The sequence below is a fragment of the Triturus cristatus genome, chromosome 7, assembly GCF_964204655.1.
Source record: "Triturus cristatus chromosome 7, aTriCri1.1, whole genome shotgun sequence".
Lineage (NCBI taxonomy): Eukaryota > Metazoa > Chordata > Amphibia > Caudata > Salamandridae > Triturus > Triturus cristatus.
The window spans coordinates 312,362,556-312,378,488 of NC_140590.1; the positions used below are offsets into that span (position 1 = coordinate 312,362,556).

Consider the following 15,933-nt stretch of genomic DNA (forward strand, 5'->3'; position numbering starts at 1 on the left):
TGCTTTCTGTTAATGACACTCAGAAAGCCTATTCAAGATCAGCCAGGATTTTACCCAATTCTTTCAGTTTAATTTTGATAATGAATGCGTTTATGGTAAGGGGAACTGTAGGGCAGATTACCTTTCAAGCCTACCCAGTAGTTTAAGAGCTAATGAAACGTACAGTTGTCTAGATCAGTGTGTTGTAGTATCAATTGGTGATGCAATTGGACATATTGGATAGGTGGTCTAAGAAATAATTGGGTTAAGGGATTGGAAACTGATGGTAAATTAGAGCAGGTTAGTAATTTAATTCTAAAAAATGGCCCAGGGAATCTATTTGGCCATGAATTTGCAAGTGTTTTGGAAGCCCATGGGTGAATTGTTAATGGGGGGCAAATTTACAAAGAGCTCATGCCTGCCGTGCAGCAAGAGAAGTTGCTATTCTGAATTACATGAATGGGGGAGAGCAGAACTGCGTTATATTTACTGAGAAATGGTGCAGTTCTGCTCTATACCTCTGCTGACGCACTTGTGTCATAGTGCAAGGGCTCCCTTTGTTGTGGTCAGAATAGGTTTTGTGCCAGAAGGCGTTCCTTCCTACACAAACACTATGCTTTGAGGCATTTTGCTCTTTGTACTTGTGTTGTAGAACACAGCCACATGTAAAAAACAAATCTCCTGTTATGCCTACCTCAGAAAGCACAGGATTTTGGTGCAAATCCCTGTCTCCAATTCTTTGTAGATAGGTATTTGCATCAAAACCCCTGGGTGGTTTGGTTGCAAGGGAACACCCATGCATCACCCATGGAATGCCACCTTAATACAAAGTAACGCAAGGCAACCCAACGCAAACCATGATTTGCGTCAATGCCACTAGTAGACTTTGCATCACAAACCTGATGCAAAGTCCTTGTAAATCCGGGCTGGAGTGTTGATTGTTAGATCACAAATAGTGGAAACGGGCAACAAAGAACATATGGAGTCAGATGTACGACCTGCAAATTAGCGAGTCGCAAATTGCATCTCATTTGCGACTCGCAATCTGCGACTCGCTTATTGGAATGCACAACAGTGTCTCAGACACTGTTTGCGATTCCTATTGGGGTCGAAAACTGCATGCCTCATTAATATTGATGAGGCAGGCGCAATTTACAACCCCTTTAGGAATGGCTAGCATTCACAGGGATGGTGGCCTGCTGGGGTCAGCAGACCACCATGTCTATGACTGCTTTCTTAAAGCAGTTTTTTTTTTTTAATGCAGCCCGTTTTCCTTAAAGGAAAACGGGATGCATCTAAAAAAGAAAAATGCAACTTTTCACTTTCATTATTTTAAGTACAGGCACTGGTCTCTGGGATCACTGTCTGCTCTTAAAAAATATTTTCCCACATACTTACAAAGGGGAAGAGGTCCCCTTGGGACCACAACCCCTTTGTGAGTGGTTTACCACCTACTTGAAGTAGGTGGTAATCTGCGAGGGTTTTGCGGCCGCAAAACATCAGTACGTAGCATGTTGACTCGCAATTAGGAAGGGACGCTCCTTCCTAATAGCGGGAATCGCAAATGCTATTTAGCGAGTCAGTGACTCACAAAATAGCATTTGTATATTCTATTACCTTTTTTGCGGCCGCAAACAGGAGGATCTCCAGTTTGCAGCCGCAAAAAAGGGTTGTACATCTGGCCCATGGTTAAGAGTACCACCGTGCAGGTGGACAGATTGGTGCACTGGTGCTGTAAAAAGATGAGATGATTTCAAGGTTAGCTAAAGCTTGGTCTTAATGCTGTAGATCAGATTAAACCCTTGTTGTCTGCAGGAAGCTATTGTTTCTTATACCGTTGGGTTAGGTAGTGAAAGGCGGTACATTATCACTCTGGTGGATATTTACTCAATCTGGGTTGAGTCGAAATGCACCACACTGAAGAGGTATTGGGGTTCATAAAAGAATACTCTAGAAGTTTTCCTATCTTTTCATATAAGGGACATGGGTACAATGCGTTTCCCATATGATGACAGCGGTGTTACCGAAAAATGATAATGTACACAAATGCACTCCCTTATATTCTTCCCAGCCTAAAAGATTGGTAAAAAGAGTTAACAGAAAGATTACTGGGAGTATACAACTTGCTGTTGCTAATAGAAGAGATGTTAAAGATCTTATCGAAGATAAGGTAAGGTCCTCCCATCACACAGCCCATTCCATACAGCATTTACAGGGATATTTTTTGGTATAGATTACGTTATGTAAATTACAATTGAATAAGCCCATTACGTTCATATGTTTTGTATCACAATTCAAGCGCACTTGGAACACTTGTAGTGTTTTTTCAGAGGAAGCAGCCCCCAGGCAGGCATAACCAACAGAGCAGCAGTTTCACCCAGTCCAAGAATTTTGAGGATTAAGGGCCATATGTTCTACTCCCATTTACAAACTAAAGATGTCTCATTTTACACTAGTGGGCTCCCCAACAATAATGAAATTTGTGATGCAACCTAATTACTATTTGGTCACATTCTAAAAAAAGTCCATTTACAGGAGTTTGCAAGATGACCTGTCTAATGCATATTGCCTGAAATGCAGGGATGGAGGTCTGCAAAGGACAGCAGACTTACATTCCTACATTTGTTTTGTCAAACTGGAAACCTTTTATTAAAAAAAGCAGCCCTTATTCATTAAATGAACTGATTAGAAAAAATATTTCCTGTTTGGAAGATTAAGAATCAGAAAGGGTCACAAATGCTGTTTTGCGAGTCAGTAAGACGGAGCTTCTAAGTCTGGACTCATTCATTAGCACATGGGCCCACAGACATTCTCCAAGCTCTCAGACATACATACACACAGACTAAGGGCCTGTTAGAAGGGCACACATCGCTATCTTTGCATTGGGCAACATACAAGAGGCCCAGTACAGTATAGGCGAGAGTAACAGTTGCAATTGCAATTTTGGAATTGTATTTCTTGAATGAAGACAACTCATTATCAATTATTTCTTTTTGTCTAGGTCAATGAAGATCAATTCGAATCAACAAGTGCCCGGAAACACCATGAGGAAGACCTTCTTTCTCATTGTGGCCTTTGCTGCTTTTCTTGGGATTGTCTTTGTGTCTTTTTACTACCATAACCCGAGTAAATGGACAGCTGCATACTCATTCCACCGTATTACCGGCTTCCATGAGGAACCTAGGACTTTACGGAATGAGTCGCATCTCCTCGCTGATGGGGCATGGACTGTAAATTCCATTGGTCGTCTAGGAAATCAAATGGGTGAGTATGCAGTGCTATATGCTTTGGCCAAACTCAACGGGCATCCAGCTTACATATTGCCAGAGATGTTCAACTGGCTAGCTCCAATTTTCAAGATACATCTGCCACAGCTGCACGAAAGTGTGGTCAACAAAATAAGGTGGAACAATTATTGGCTGCATGACTGGATGTCTGAGGAGTACAAGCACATCAGTGGAAAGTATGTGAGGTTGGCTGGCTATCCCTGCTCTTGGACCTTCTACCATCACATTCGAGATGAGATCCTCAGAGAGTTCACATTCCATGACTTTATCAAGGAGGAGGCCAATCTGTACTTGGAGTCATTAAAGGGCTCTCGGAAGAATGTAACTTACATCGGGGTTCATGTTCGAAGAGGGGACTATGTTAATACAATGCCCAACATCTGGAAAGGGGTAGTAGCTGATAAAGGCTACTTAGAAAAGGCTATGAAATATTTCCGAGACAAATACGAGGAGCCTGTGTTTGTAGTGACAAGCAACGGGATGCAGTGGTGCAAGGAAAATATTAACAACTCCAGAGGCGATGTCTACTTTTCTGGTGATAGCAATGAGTCATCGCCGGGGATGGACTTTGCCCTCCTCGCCCACTGCAACCACACCATCATGACCATCGGCACCTTTGGAATCTGGGCAGGCTACCTAGCGGGCGGAGAGGTGATCTACCTTGACAACTACACTTTGCCTGATTCGCCATTCCTCAAACTTTTCCACTATGATGCAGCATTCCTTCCTGAATGGATTGGGATCCCTGCTGACCTTTCACCTCTTTTGGGGAAAAAACCTTAAGCAGACGTTGATTGTGCGCAGCTACTGACTGGAGAGGGCATTCAGTTCTCAGGCATGCCTGGTAACCTAAGCTCAGTTATCTAGCATGCCTGCATACTTAGTTCAAGAGGCCCATTCTCTGGGAATGGTAACACGTATTTGAAATAATGTTTTTTAAACATTCTCTAACTTTGTTTTCAGAACAAAATTTAGTACTTTTACCTGTAGCAGGATGGGTTCAGGAGCTACTTGATAGTAGGAGCATCAGCTCAGTTACTAAGAGTCTGCAATTATGTGCAATTTTCATACGGTGCCATGGTATGCTGACTATCCAACTGCACCACCTTAACACCGCATGCTGTGAGTTTCAGAAATTCTTGGATACGTTTTGCCTATATCTTTCTTAAGAAGTACTTTTAAAGTTGACTTTTTTTTTTACAGTTTTTAATTTTTTTTTTAAACAATTAGGCTACGTTTCCATTAATTAAGAAATAGGGTCTGTATCATGGTCCCATTCTTTTTGCTGCACCGACTCAGAAGAGATTGTCATTTGCCTTTCCTTCCTCTTTAAAGCATACTTTAACTCTGAGGGGTAGATTTATTAAACAATGTGCAATGTAGTGCAGCAACACAAGTTGTAACACTGTGCTGTAAATAATAATAATACTCGGATTTGCATAGCCTGGCTAAACACACGTGAAGGTCTCTAGGCGCTTTTCTAGGTGCTGGGAGATTAAGTGATTTGCCCAGAATCGCAGAATGTTGAGGTGACGTCGAGACTCGATCATGGGTCTCCAAGGCTAAAGTTGGCAGCTCTGGCCATTACGCTGCACGCTCTCGCGGTTGTGCTGGAGAGAGAGCAGCGCATAGCCATATTTTCAACATATGGCGTGCTGCTACTCTCCTGCCCCGTGATGGTGCAAACACAAAGGGGCAGATCTATATTGGAGATGCGCCACTTTTACGCCGCCGTTGCGTCACTTTTGTGACGCAGCGGCGGTGTACACCCTGCGCCACGTTGCGCCATATTTACACCGTGACGCATCTATGGAGATGCGTCACGATGTAAAGCCCTGCGCCACGTAAAACCTGCGTCAGGTTTCACGTGGGCGTGTCGACAGAGGGGGGGGCGTTCCGTCGCAGGAACGCCCCTGAAAAGTGACTCAGTCAAATCTATAAGATTTGACTGAGTCACTTTCCCAACGCTGATGCGCCAAAACCCTGCGCCTGCTTGAAGCAGGCGTAAGGCTTGAAGCACCATGTTAGGGATAGGGTAGGTTGGAACGGTGCTGGAGTTGCGTCGCGCTTGCGACGCAACTGAAGCACTGCGCCAACCTTACGCCATCGGATGCGTCACGCATCTGTTAATTCCTGCGCCATGATGCGCCGCATTGTAAATGCGGCGCATCATGTGTGGCGCAAGGGTAAACTTGCGTGACGCATCATTCCTGGCGCATCCTTGCTGATTTGCAGGGATGCGCCAGGAAACATAAATCTTCCCCAAACTGCCTAGTGGCACGCACACATCATTATAAAGTGTTGATATCTCGGAGTTTGTCAGGAAGGTTAACATTTTGGTACAAATCATATGATTAGGCAAACTTTAATGCATCTCACACACTGGACGTGTGCTATACAGTGAGGCACACATGCAATGTAGGAAATGTTAAGAGCAATGAATAGAGTTCTACTACTTAACAGCTGTGTCACAGAGTTTTTTTATTCAATTGTTTTAGACAGGTATGACAATATTTGTAGGCCTGGGTTTGCCTTAAAATTCATGGTGGTAGAGCGGGGACATTCAAGTACTACCTAAGGAATGCTCCCTTGACACATTTTAGCACAAAGCAGTCCTATGCTATTGCACTACTTCAAGGCGCCTTTCCAGCATAAAAAATATTTTATAATGAAATGTAAATACTTTATCAAGACTTTGCTTCAATGTATGTGACTTTGTGGGAACACAAAGTATCGATATTCTGCCCCGAAAAATCTCTGAGTTGGTGCATGGACTGCAGTAGCCACGTGATGGTCACACATTTCCTTACGATCTTGATTCGTGATATTAAAAAGCAAGCTAGGCTTAGGTCCAGAATACTTTCGTGGCCTGATTAACCCCAGTGTAGCCTCATTGGACCGTCAGATCACCCTACTAAAGAGTCGCGAGCGTTTCCAGATCTCTCACACAATAGTCCTCAATTTCGGAGATATTTGGGCCAGCAGTCCAACTATCCCCATCCCTTGCCTTGCCTCAGTGCCTCTAGTTGTACTCGTGTGAAATCAGCACTTTTATAACGTTTTGAAAATATGTTCGTCACTTTCTGCAGAAAATCCTTCCTACACCTGAAAAAAAAGTATTTTGGCGCCAGCATAAAACATCCTTTCTGTTTGCAAGTGTATTTATTTAATTATGTTCTCTGAGACAGCCATCCAGTTTCGAAGTCTCAAGAACAACGTAGCACATCCAGTTTCACAATAAGCTCACGAGAAAATGGCACATTGAGTTTCAAGGCAACATTAACTTTGGCAGGAAAATAGCATGCCACGGCAGGTGCAGGGAGAATCACGTTAGGTGAAGTAGAAGGGCAAGCAAACATTTTGGCGACTTCAATTATTGGGAACTTTGCACAACCTCACTTGTGTGATGAAAAAAAATGTGCACAACCCATGTTTTGAACCCATCAACGTTTTAAGGTTTTAATACCAATATGGGAGTACAAATATTGATGATCAAATATTCATTTACTATTCACAACTCCACATTTACGTAGTCAAGATCCATATAAGTGGAGTTAACCTTAGTGAAACATGTACTTACCTTATTGATATATTGGTCACCCATATTTTTACTACGATATTATAGTAGCACAATATTAAAGACTCGGGCAGATTCACTATTTTTTCACAAAGCGCATAGCAACAGGCACAAATGCTGCGCTGCGTTGCTGAAAAGGGGAGAGGAGGAGAGCCCCAAATTTACTGAAGTATTGCACTCTCTGCCCCCTTTCCTGGCGCTGGCGCTGAAATCATCTGCCGTGTGCCGCGGAGGCACCTTTGCGCCATGATTGCAAGGGTGTCTTCATGACCCTAGCATAGGTTTTGTACTGGAAGGGTACCCTATGCATAGTGCGGCTTAAACCATTTCCCCTTATTTGTATGCATGCTTTACAGCACAGCGCGCCTACAAACTCGGAAAAGGAAGGAGAAATAAAAGCATTTCACATACTTGCACCAACTTCAAAAGGGCGCAGTTTTCTGATACTAAACCCTGTTTACTTTATTTAGTAAATTGGGTTTAGCACAGAGAAACTTGGGTGGTTGCTTGGGAATGCCCATGCTACACCCATGGTACGCCCCCTTGGCACTAAGTAATGCAAAGCAGCACTATGCGCTGGAAAGTAACTCAGAAAAGAAAGATCATGCCCCAATTTGCGTCACTTTTGTGACGCAATCATGGCGTAAAATATTAGTACCGATATTTAAAGATGATCAATAAGGAATCCGGTTGGAGTCTCAGCATCACAACATTCTGTGATTCCGGGCAAATCTCTATCTCACTGGGTCTAAAAAAAATCTGACCTTTTGTAATGTAAGCTGATGCTCATAGAACGCAATGGTTTGCCCTTGGTTAAAGTTCTTTCGATACAAAACTGCAAAATATATATATATAATTTTTGGGGGATCTCATCTTCTAAAACTGTTTACAAATACTAGTGAAACGTGTTATCTTTAGGTATCATACAGAATTCCTGAGTACAAAAGGGGGATTAGGGACCATTTTAATTTATTATGGGTGTTGGAACGCACTCGTATTTATTTAAGAGAGGACACACATTTAAATGGTGACTATGCTGTCATACACAAGAGCATAAGTGCTCGAGGTTTAAATGTTAAATAGTATTTGAATCTGGTTAATGAAATAATTTTATATTGTATTTATTTTATATACAAATGGAGGAATTTTAAATCATGTATTTTAAAACTGACTAGAAGGAAAACATCTAATCTATTTATTAGGATAATTCAAACCCTGCTGCAAAAACTAGTTAATCTAAATGGCCAATTCACTGGCACAAACCACGACCGACAGCATAACAAAAGTATTTTTGACTGCACACCTCAGGTATAATGGCAAATGACATTTGAGGTCAAAGATCCTCTGACCTATTTAGTGGTTCATCAATTCCAAAATAAAGAAAAAGTCATAAATTGGGATTGGGAAAATGATGTTTTGCTACCTCAATATCAGCTCTATTTAAATGGTGAATAGACTGTGTACTGTATGTGACTGTTCAAAATATATTGTTAAAATAAAAAGTGACCAATAAAGTAGGATATATTTGACAGCAACTAACTGAATGTGTTTGTATTTGACCTTATGTTCTTTGGGTAAATATATTGTTGATTGCAGTTTAAGCTACTGGCTTTACAGATGTATTTTTGGTTTTGTCATTGCTGATGACAAAAACCATTGAAAGAAGGCAGCCATCTTAGAATGGAAGGGAAAGAGCATCCCAAGATGGTCATCGTGCGTGAACTCACCTTTCAAAAGCTCAAATGCCATCTACAAATTATTTTTACTTTATTTTAAGAAAAAACATTCCAAGATGGCGGGCATATATATCTTCTTGGAATAATTTAGAAACCATTTACAGATACCACTATTGATACAAGAGAGGACAGCAGGAAAAGTGGTAAGGGGAGCAAGTGAGTGCTAGTGGTGTACTATTTAAATAAAGAAGGTGTGAGACCAGAAATGGGAAAGTCAGCAGGGAGAGAAGAGGGAGAAAGGGAGGGAGAGAAAAAATATATATATATAGAGAGAGAGAGAGCGAGAGAGAGAGAGAGAATGGGGCAGAGTATGATGGGAGAGAGACAGATATTTAAATAAACTGGGCAGAAGAGTGAGGGAGTGGGGACATTTGAAAGCAAGGCAAGAGAGCGAGGGAGAGAAAATAGTCCCTTATGCACTCCAATGCAAGGTCCTTATATCTGCGGTGGAATGATATAACTCATCCAATCAAAACATGCTTCCTAGGGAGGGTAAACATAAGAATGCAAAGGAAATGTGTGACAAAATGCCCCTTTTTGCATGTAAGCCCCAATTATTTTCTGAATTTAGCTACTGGTTTTTAGATTATGCATACTTATGCACTTCTGTATGGGTCCAGAGTATGTGTTTTACCCCGAGAACATATACAAATAGACCAATTCCTAATTGGCACAAATACCTTTGCTGTAAAGTCTTTCTGTTCCTTAGGCACCACCATTTGACTGGTGGTAACTGACTCTGACTTTTCCTAGGTTCTGCCTAACCAGGTCCAGGGCCAGTGCTAAGCTGAGAAACCCACTTAGAATGCAGTGAAAACACCTACATACACTAGGGTACACTATGGGTTAGGGTACCCCTATGATTGGCATGACCTCCCCTATAAGTCCCTACTGCATAATAGGGAAAGCGGGTTAAAACTACCCTTAAGTCCCTAGTATATAATAGGGCATGGCAATTTAGAGACCAGCAGACCTTTCTGCACTTGCATGTGTGTGTGAACTGCTGAGGCCTGAGGTCAGTTTAAGAGCAGCCCTATGTTGCAGGACTGGTCTTAGAATGTAAATGGTGCCCAAACTCGACTTTAGTGTTGGGACCACCTAACAAATAATACAATACAATATATTAGCATATTACATACCCCCAGGGTCTTCCTTAGGTGTCTCAGTGGTGGGGGTCAGGTACCTATAAGGAGGACTCTTATAAAATAGGTTTTATATGCTTTGGGTTTAGTGAAATTGTACATATCACTTTCCACATTGTACTAAAGTGTTTCCCAAAATTGACTTTTGTGCAAAGAGCACTGTGGAGTGAGGATCTGCAATGTTTTTACATATTCAGAACCACTAAAGTCTCCCCTAGGTGTTCCAGGGGTGGGGGTTGTGTATATTTAGGCAGGGTCCTTATAAAAGATTTTTTATAAGCCCTAGTGTTGGAGAAATTTCCTAGTTCATTTTCCCCATAGCTGATTCCCAGCCACATAGGTTAATATGGCAAGAAGTTATTAATGTATATCTGCCACCAGGAAACACCAAAAATTATCATTCAAGGACTTAGTAGAATGATATTGATAAATCCAACAATATGCTATTGTTGAATGTATCCCAAAATGTACAGCCAAGAAGTTAACTCCCGTCAGGAAACACGGAAAATATCTTTCGAAGACTTAGTAGAATGGTATTGATAAATCCAGCAATATGCTATTGTTGAATTTATCTAAAAACGTACAGACATGAAGCTATAACACATTTTTGTCTGTAAGCCAAAATTCAGTCTTTCATTGATCTGCTCTGATTAGTCAGAGGTAAGTGGATTAGCCAGGCTGCTTTGATGAGGCGATAAGTAGCCCCTGGTGAAAGAGCCATTCTGGGAGGAGAGGGTCCTGCTGCATAGGAATGCCAGAGCAAGCAAGGGAGATGGGTACTTATTAAGAGGGCTGGCATTGATCCCATTAGGATGTCACATAAAATAATAACAGAAAAGTCTACTGAAATAAACTATTGTCTACAGATGGGGGTTTCTTCAACCGTGTTGGAGGATAATTTCAATCATATTATCAGTTCTATTAAAACTAATTTGAAGCGCCTCCTGTATAACATTCAGGAAATCAACAGAGGATGGTTTAACCAAACCTGTACCAAGAACTCATGGCTATTAAAGCAGGATTCATGTCATTCACCGCAGGACATTGTGTTTGTTAAATCTCTTCATCAACAATATAAACAGGCCCTTGCTGCTAGGGAGAAAATACTCCAGATTGCAGCATGGAACAAACTGGCTCACGCGGCAGAAACTAAGGACACCCAGTTATTTTGAGACACAGTGAATGCACGATTTGAAAAATGAAAATATGGCAGAGCTTTTTTCCCCTGTATCTTGTGGCCCTTGGGTGGCACACTTCTCTGAATTTTTTAGACAGAGTGTTAATGATGTCAAAAATGAAGTTTGCGGAATGATTCTTCCATTGGAAATGACTAACAAAGAGGTTACTTTAGCTCTACGCTCTAGCGCCGGGAGACGAGCACCTGGACCTGATGGGGTCCCAGTAGATGTTTTTAAATCTGCTACCGAACTCAGGGGGCCTATCCTCATGACAGTGTTTAATGCAGCTGCCGTCGACAAGATTCCACCCTCTTGGGGAGTTTCAATAGTTGTACCCATTTATAAAAATAGTGACAATGCAGATCCCAAAAACTATCATCCTATTTCTCTCCTGAACTCATCAGTGAAAGTAACGAGTAGAGTTTTATTATTAAGGTTGGAGGAATGGGCTCAAGAACAATCTATCCTATCCCCAGCAAAGTATGGTTTCAGAAAGCAGGTGGGAACTATTGAACAATGTTTAAATTTGGAGCTGCTTATTGGAAAATATAATAGAGCTGGATCATGAAATCTTTGTTTTGCTGATTTAAGCACCACTTTTTATTTGGTTTACTATAATCTGCTTTGGTCAACATTGATTTCTTTAGGTGCACCATGGCCAATCATTGGGTTTCTCTCTTGTTTGTAGGAGAATCTATCTACAAAAGTTTGCTTTGGACCCCAGGGTGAGTGCTTGCCTGCATTTATAGTAGGGCGAGGCATTTGATAAAGTTGTGTGTTAGCCCATTTACTATTCTCTCTATTTATTAATTGGATGGAAATTCATTTGAAGGCCCTGCAAGCTCATGCCCTCTGGGCTGCCTGGCCTCCTATTCTAGGACTGCTATATTCTGAAAATGCTGTTCTTTTTTCAAGGACTCAGGTTGTCTTACAAAGATTAATGACTGCTTTTGGGACTGTATATCATCTAAGAAAATGGTGATTAATAAATCCAAAATATTAACAATGGTTTGTGGGCCCAAGCACAAACAATATAGAATCTTTTGTATTTATAATACCCTTATTGTTTCAGTAAATTCATTGTGTTATCTGGGTGTTTTATTTACAGGTAATGGATCCTGGAGTTAACAGATTTTAAACACCAAAGCTAAAATAAGCAGGATTACACAAAGGAATTTAAAATTGTCATCTAAATTTGGTAGCCCGCTCATAAAGGAAATTGTTAAAATTTACAAGGCTAGAGGGGTATCCACTGCCACATATAGGGGCGGTCTCTGGGGCTATGCCAATTGTACTGCCTTGCAAGTGGAGGAAGACACTTTTTTAAAACAGCTACTTTGCTCTATTTCTGTTCCAACCATGATTGTCCAAACTGCATGTCACCCCAGGTATGGAAACACATGGAGAGAAATATTGCCTTTCAGCGGGAAATGGTATAGTCCAAAGCTCTGTTTTTAGTATAAAATCAGGTCCTTCAGCAGTCATATCACTGAAAATACAAGGTCTGAAAAAAATAATATTGTCTAAGGGGGCTCGTGAAAGATAATTTCTATGGACTGGAATCTAGCGAATGCTAAAGTGATTCTGGTATTTTACTGACCTCTGCTGGTCGGTTTCTATCAAGAAATTTGAAGAGAGGCAATTGCCAGAAAAATTTGAAAAAGAAAGTCCCTCCGCAGAAAGCAATTCTGGTATTTTATTGACCTCTACTGGTTGTTTTCTATCAAGACAGTTAAATAGAGGCAGTTGAACAGAAAAAAAAGTCCCTAAGCAGAAGCTGATCTCCAGAGCCCACAAAGTACATACACATATAAGTATATAAGTATCCCTCTGACAGATCGTACGGCTCAAAAATCATCAACTAAATATTCAGATAATAGAGCTTGGTATAAAATAGAAGCAGAGGAACTGAACACATTTCTAACCTCTACTACTACCCCAACACCTAGCAATCTGGATGAGGCAACCAGATCATATACTAGATGGTTGGAAGTGGCAGGGAATGAACTGGCACCTATAAAACGCCGTCGCAATACTAGACAACAACCTTCCTCCCCTCGGTATTCCAAAGAATTGAGGGACCAAAAGTTGGCCCGCAAACTCCAGGAAAGAAACTGGAGGAAGGGATACAAAGATGAGGACAAAAAGGAATACAAAGCCAGATTGGCACACTACAAACAGTTGCTGAAAAGCGCAAAACAAAAATATTTTTTAAATAAAATCAACTCGGCCGAAAACTCGTCCAAGGAACTTTTCAAAATAGTAAACTCCTTAGCACACCCCCGTGTACAAAATATCTCGGCAACCCAAGAGCTGTGTAATAAAATCGCTAAATTATTTTTCGAGAAAGTTAATTGTATTTCTTCAACCTTCTCAGTCTCCTCTCCTAAAATGGATCACGATTTGGCTAAAGACCAGATGAAATCATTTCTCGAGGCACCACAGCTAAAAAACTTTGCCCCCTTAACAGAGTCAGACACCTATAATTTACTGGAGAAAGTGAAGTCTGGCTCTCCTTATGATCCCTGTCCATTTACTGTAGTAAAAAGGATAGCAGAGACAGTCTCTCGGACACTGACTCCCATTATTAATACAATATACCTAGAAGGATACTTTCCCAAAGACTGGAAACATGCATCAATCCTAACCCTTCTGAAGAAACACAACCTGGATGCTAATGATCCTAACAATTTTAGACCAATATCCAGATTTCCACTCCTGGCAAAAATAATTGAAAAGAATATGAATGCCAAACTCAATAAATTTCTGCAGGATTACCAGGCCCTTGACCCAACTCAGTACGGGTTTAGAGCGGGCCACAGTACAGAAACGTTGCTCCTGAAATCCACAGAAGAGATCAGGACCATCCTGGACCAAAGGGGGAAGGCCATATTGATTATGTTGGACCTGTCCTCAGCATTCGACACGGTCCATCATATCTTGCTGATGGACCGATTGGATGAGCTAGGAGTCAGGGGTAAAGCTTGGAAGCTCATTAAATCATTTCTAGCTGACAGAATGCAAACAGTGGCCTTCTGTGAATTTGAAGCCGAATCCTTCTCCTTGCCCGGTGGGGTACCGCATGGTTCATCTTTGAGCCCAACAGTTTTTAATGTTTACGTATCTTCACTAGCACCCCTAATTGAGTCCTTCGGCTTCACCCTGACTTCCTACGCGGATGATACCCAACTTGTGGTGACCTTACTACCAGACGATGTTCAGGAAACAACGTCATGGTTGCGGGACTGCATGCAAGCCGTAGGGAGTTGGACGGCCCAAAACTGCCTGAAACTTAACTCTGGGAAAACAGAGGTGGTGTTGTTTGGCAACAACCCCACCTTCTGGACTCCTAAATGCTGGCCTGAAGACATGGGTCCCCTACCGACTCCCATTAGGAAGGCGAAAAATCTTGGAGTCTGGATAGATGATAAATTAAGTTTCAGGGACCAGGTCAACACAGTTATATCATCAACATCATATATCCTGAAACCTTGCAAAAAATGATGCCGCTTCTTCCAAAAGACGCACAACAAACAGTGGTCACTGCACTTATAATGTCCAGATTGGACTACTGCAACAGCCATTATCTCACGATCCATAAAGGATCAATGAATAAACTACAGATTTTGCAGAAGGCAGTGGCCAGGCTGCTTACTGACACACCAAAGTACGAGTCTATTACAGCCAAAATAAAAAAGCTCCACTGGTTGCCAGTCAGGAAACAGACCCTATTTAAGTCTCTCTGTCTGGTTTTAAGGCTCTTCAGGGAACCGGACCTGAATTCCTAAAACAACGTCTCTGCTGGTACACACCAAACAGAGCACTGCGCTCTTCGGACGCTAAACTAGTGAGGGTACCTAGGGTTAAAAAAGCCAACTGGGGCGGCAGAAGCTTCGTTGTTAATGCGGCTAAATCCTGGAATTCTCTTCCGTTATCCATGAGAAAAATATCCAATCTCATGGCCTTCAGGAAAGCATTAAAAACTTGGCTTTTCTAAAACTCTCACACTCCTCCAGCACACAGCAGGCCTTCACACAGCGCCAGGATATCTTCGGGTAGCAGTTGCGCTCTACAAATACCACTATCATTAACATTAACATACTAAAGTATATAAGTCTATTCTAAAGTATGTATACAAGAGGTCTTGAATGCTCGACCTAAAAACTTTCTAAAACTGTTATCTTTACACTTGAAAGCAATTGACACTAGTAGCTGCAAGTAAGCAAGCAATGCATTGTTGTAGGGAGCTGCACAGGTAGCCAGGAGAGAGTGCATCCAAGGTCGCGCACTAGTCCATAGCATGACCTGACTCTATGAGGTAACCTTCCAACCGTGTCCTAAATCAGGACACAGCACTTCGCTCTCTGCGATATTCGGGTGCACAGTTATCAGTGATGCATTGAGGCCCTGGCAGCACTGTTGCTACCATTGCATAGGAAGGCTCAGAGAGTGACCCAGTCTGAATTCACCACATCTGTCTTCCCCTCCAAAATGAGAGAGGCGGGGAGGAGAGAGGCTGCTCGATTAATCTGGGTTCTCACCCGGATACCGCCAATTAGCATGCAGCATCTAATTGCTAGTGCTTCCCCAGCCCATGGGTACTGACATTGGTACTGACAACATTCCCAGGAGGCAAAACATTTTTTCTGTGATGTGACTGAGGGCCACATTGATGCCAGCAGGGTGGCGGTGGAGGCGGGGAGGGGGGAGAATGGGAAAGGTGGGTGATTGGGAGGCAGGGGAAGGGTTTGATGCTGGTAAGAAGGGTGTAGGGGAAGGGGAAGGGTAGTGTATTCATCCAGTGGCTAAACTGCACAATGTGAAACCAGAAAGCCTGGGATTAATCCCAGCTTCCTCATTTTGCATTTTGCCAAACTGTGTGATTGTATGCAATTGTAAGCAAAATCTATCACATATAGTGCATGTTTGGTGCTGTCAAGGGTAGGTAGATCTGGAAGATACAAAACCCATCTGACCTGTGTGGATCATACTGGGAAGGTAGGTCTCTAGACGGATCTCCAGGATTTTAGCCAT

The 15,933-nt window shown here is 42.0% G+C and overlaps 1 protein-coding gene across 3 annotated transcripts in view; it reads left to right on the forward strand.

Moving 5' to 3' along the window:
• Positions 1-8,378, forward strand: part of LOC146809541 (galactoside alpha-(1,2)-fucosyltransferase 2-like) — a 481,546-nt gene extending 473,168 nt beyond the window's left edge. For 2 of the 3 annotated variants that reach the window (XM_085616372.1, XM_085616373.1), the window contains one exon: positions 2,981-8,378. In XM_085616372.1, the coding sequence (XP_085472498.1) occupies positions 2,985-4,049 (1,065 nt within the window). In that variant the 5' untranslated portion in view covers positions 2,981-2,984 and the 3' untranslated portion in view covers positions 4,050-8,378. The remainder of the gene's footprint in view (positions 1-2,980) is intronic. The other variant, XR_014966453.1, reaches the window with a different exon arrangement.
• The last annotated feature ends 7,555 nt before the right edge of the window (positions 8,379-15,933 follow it).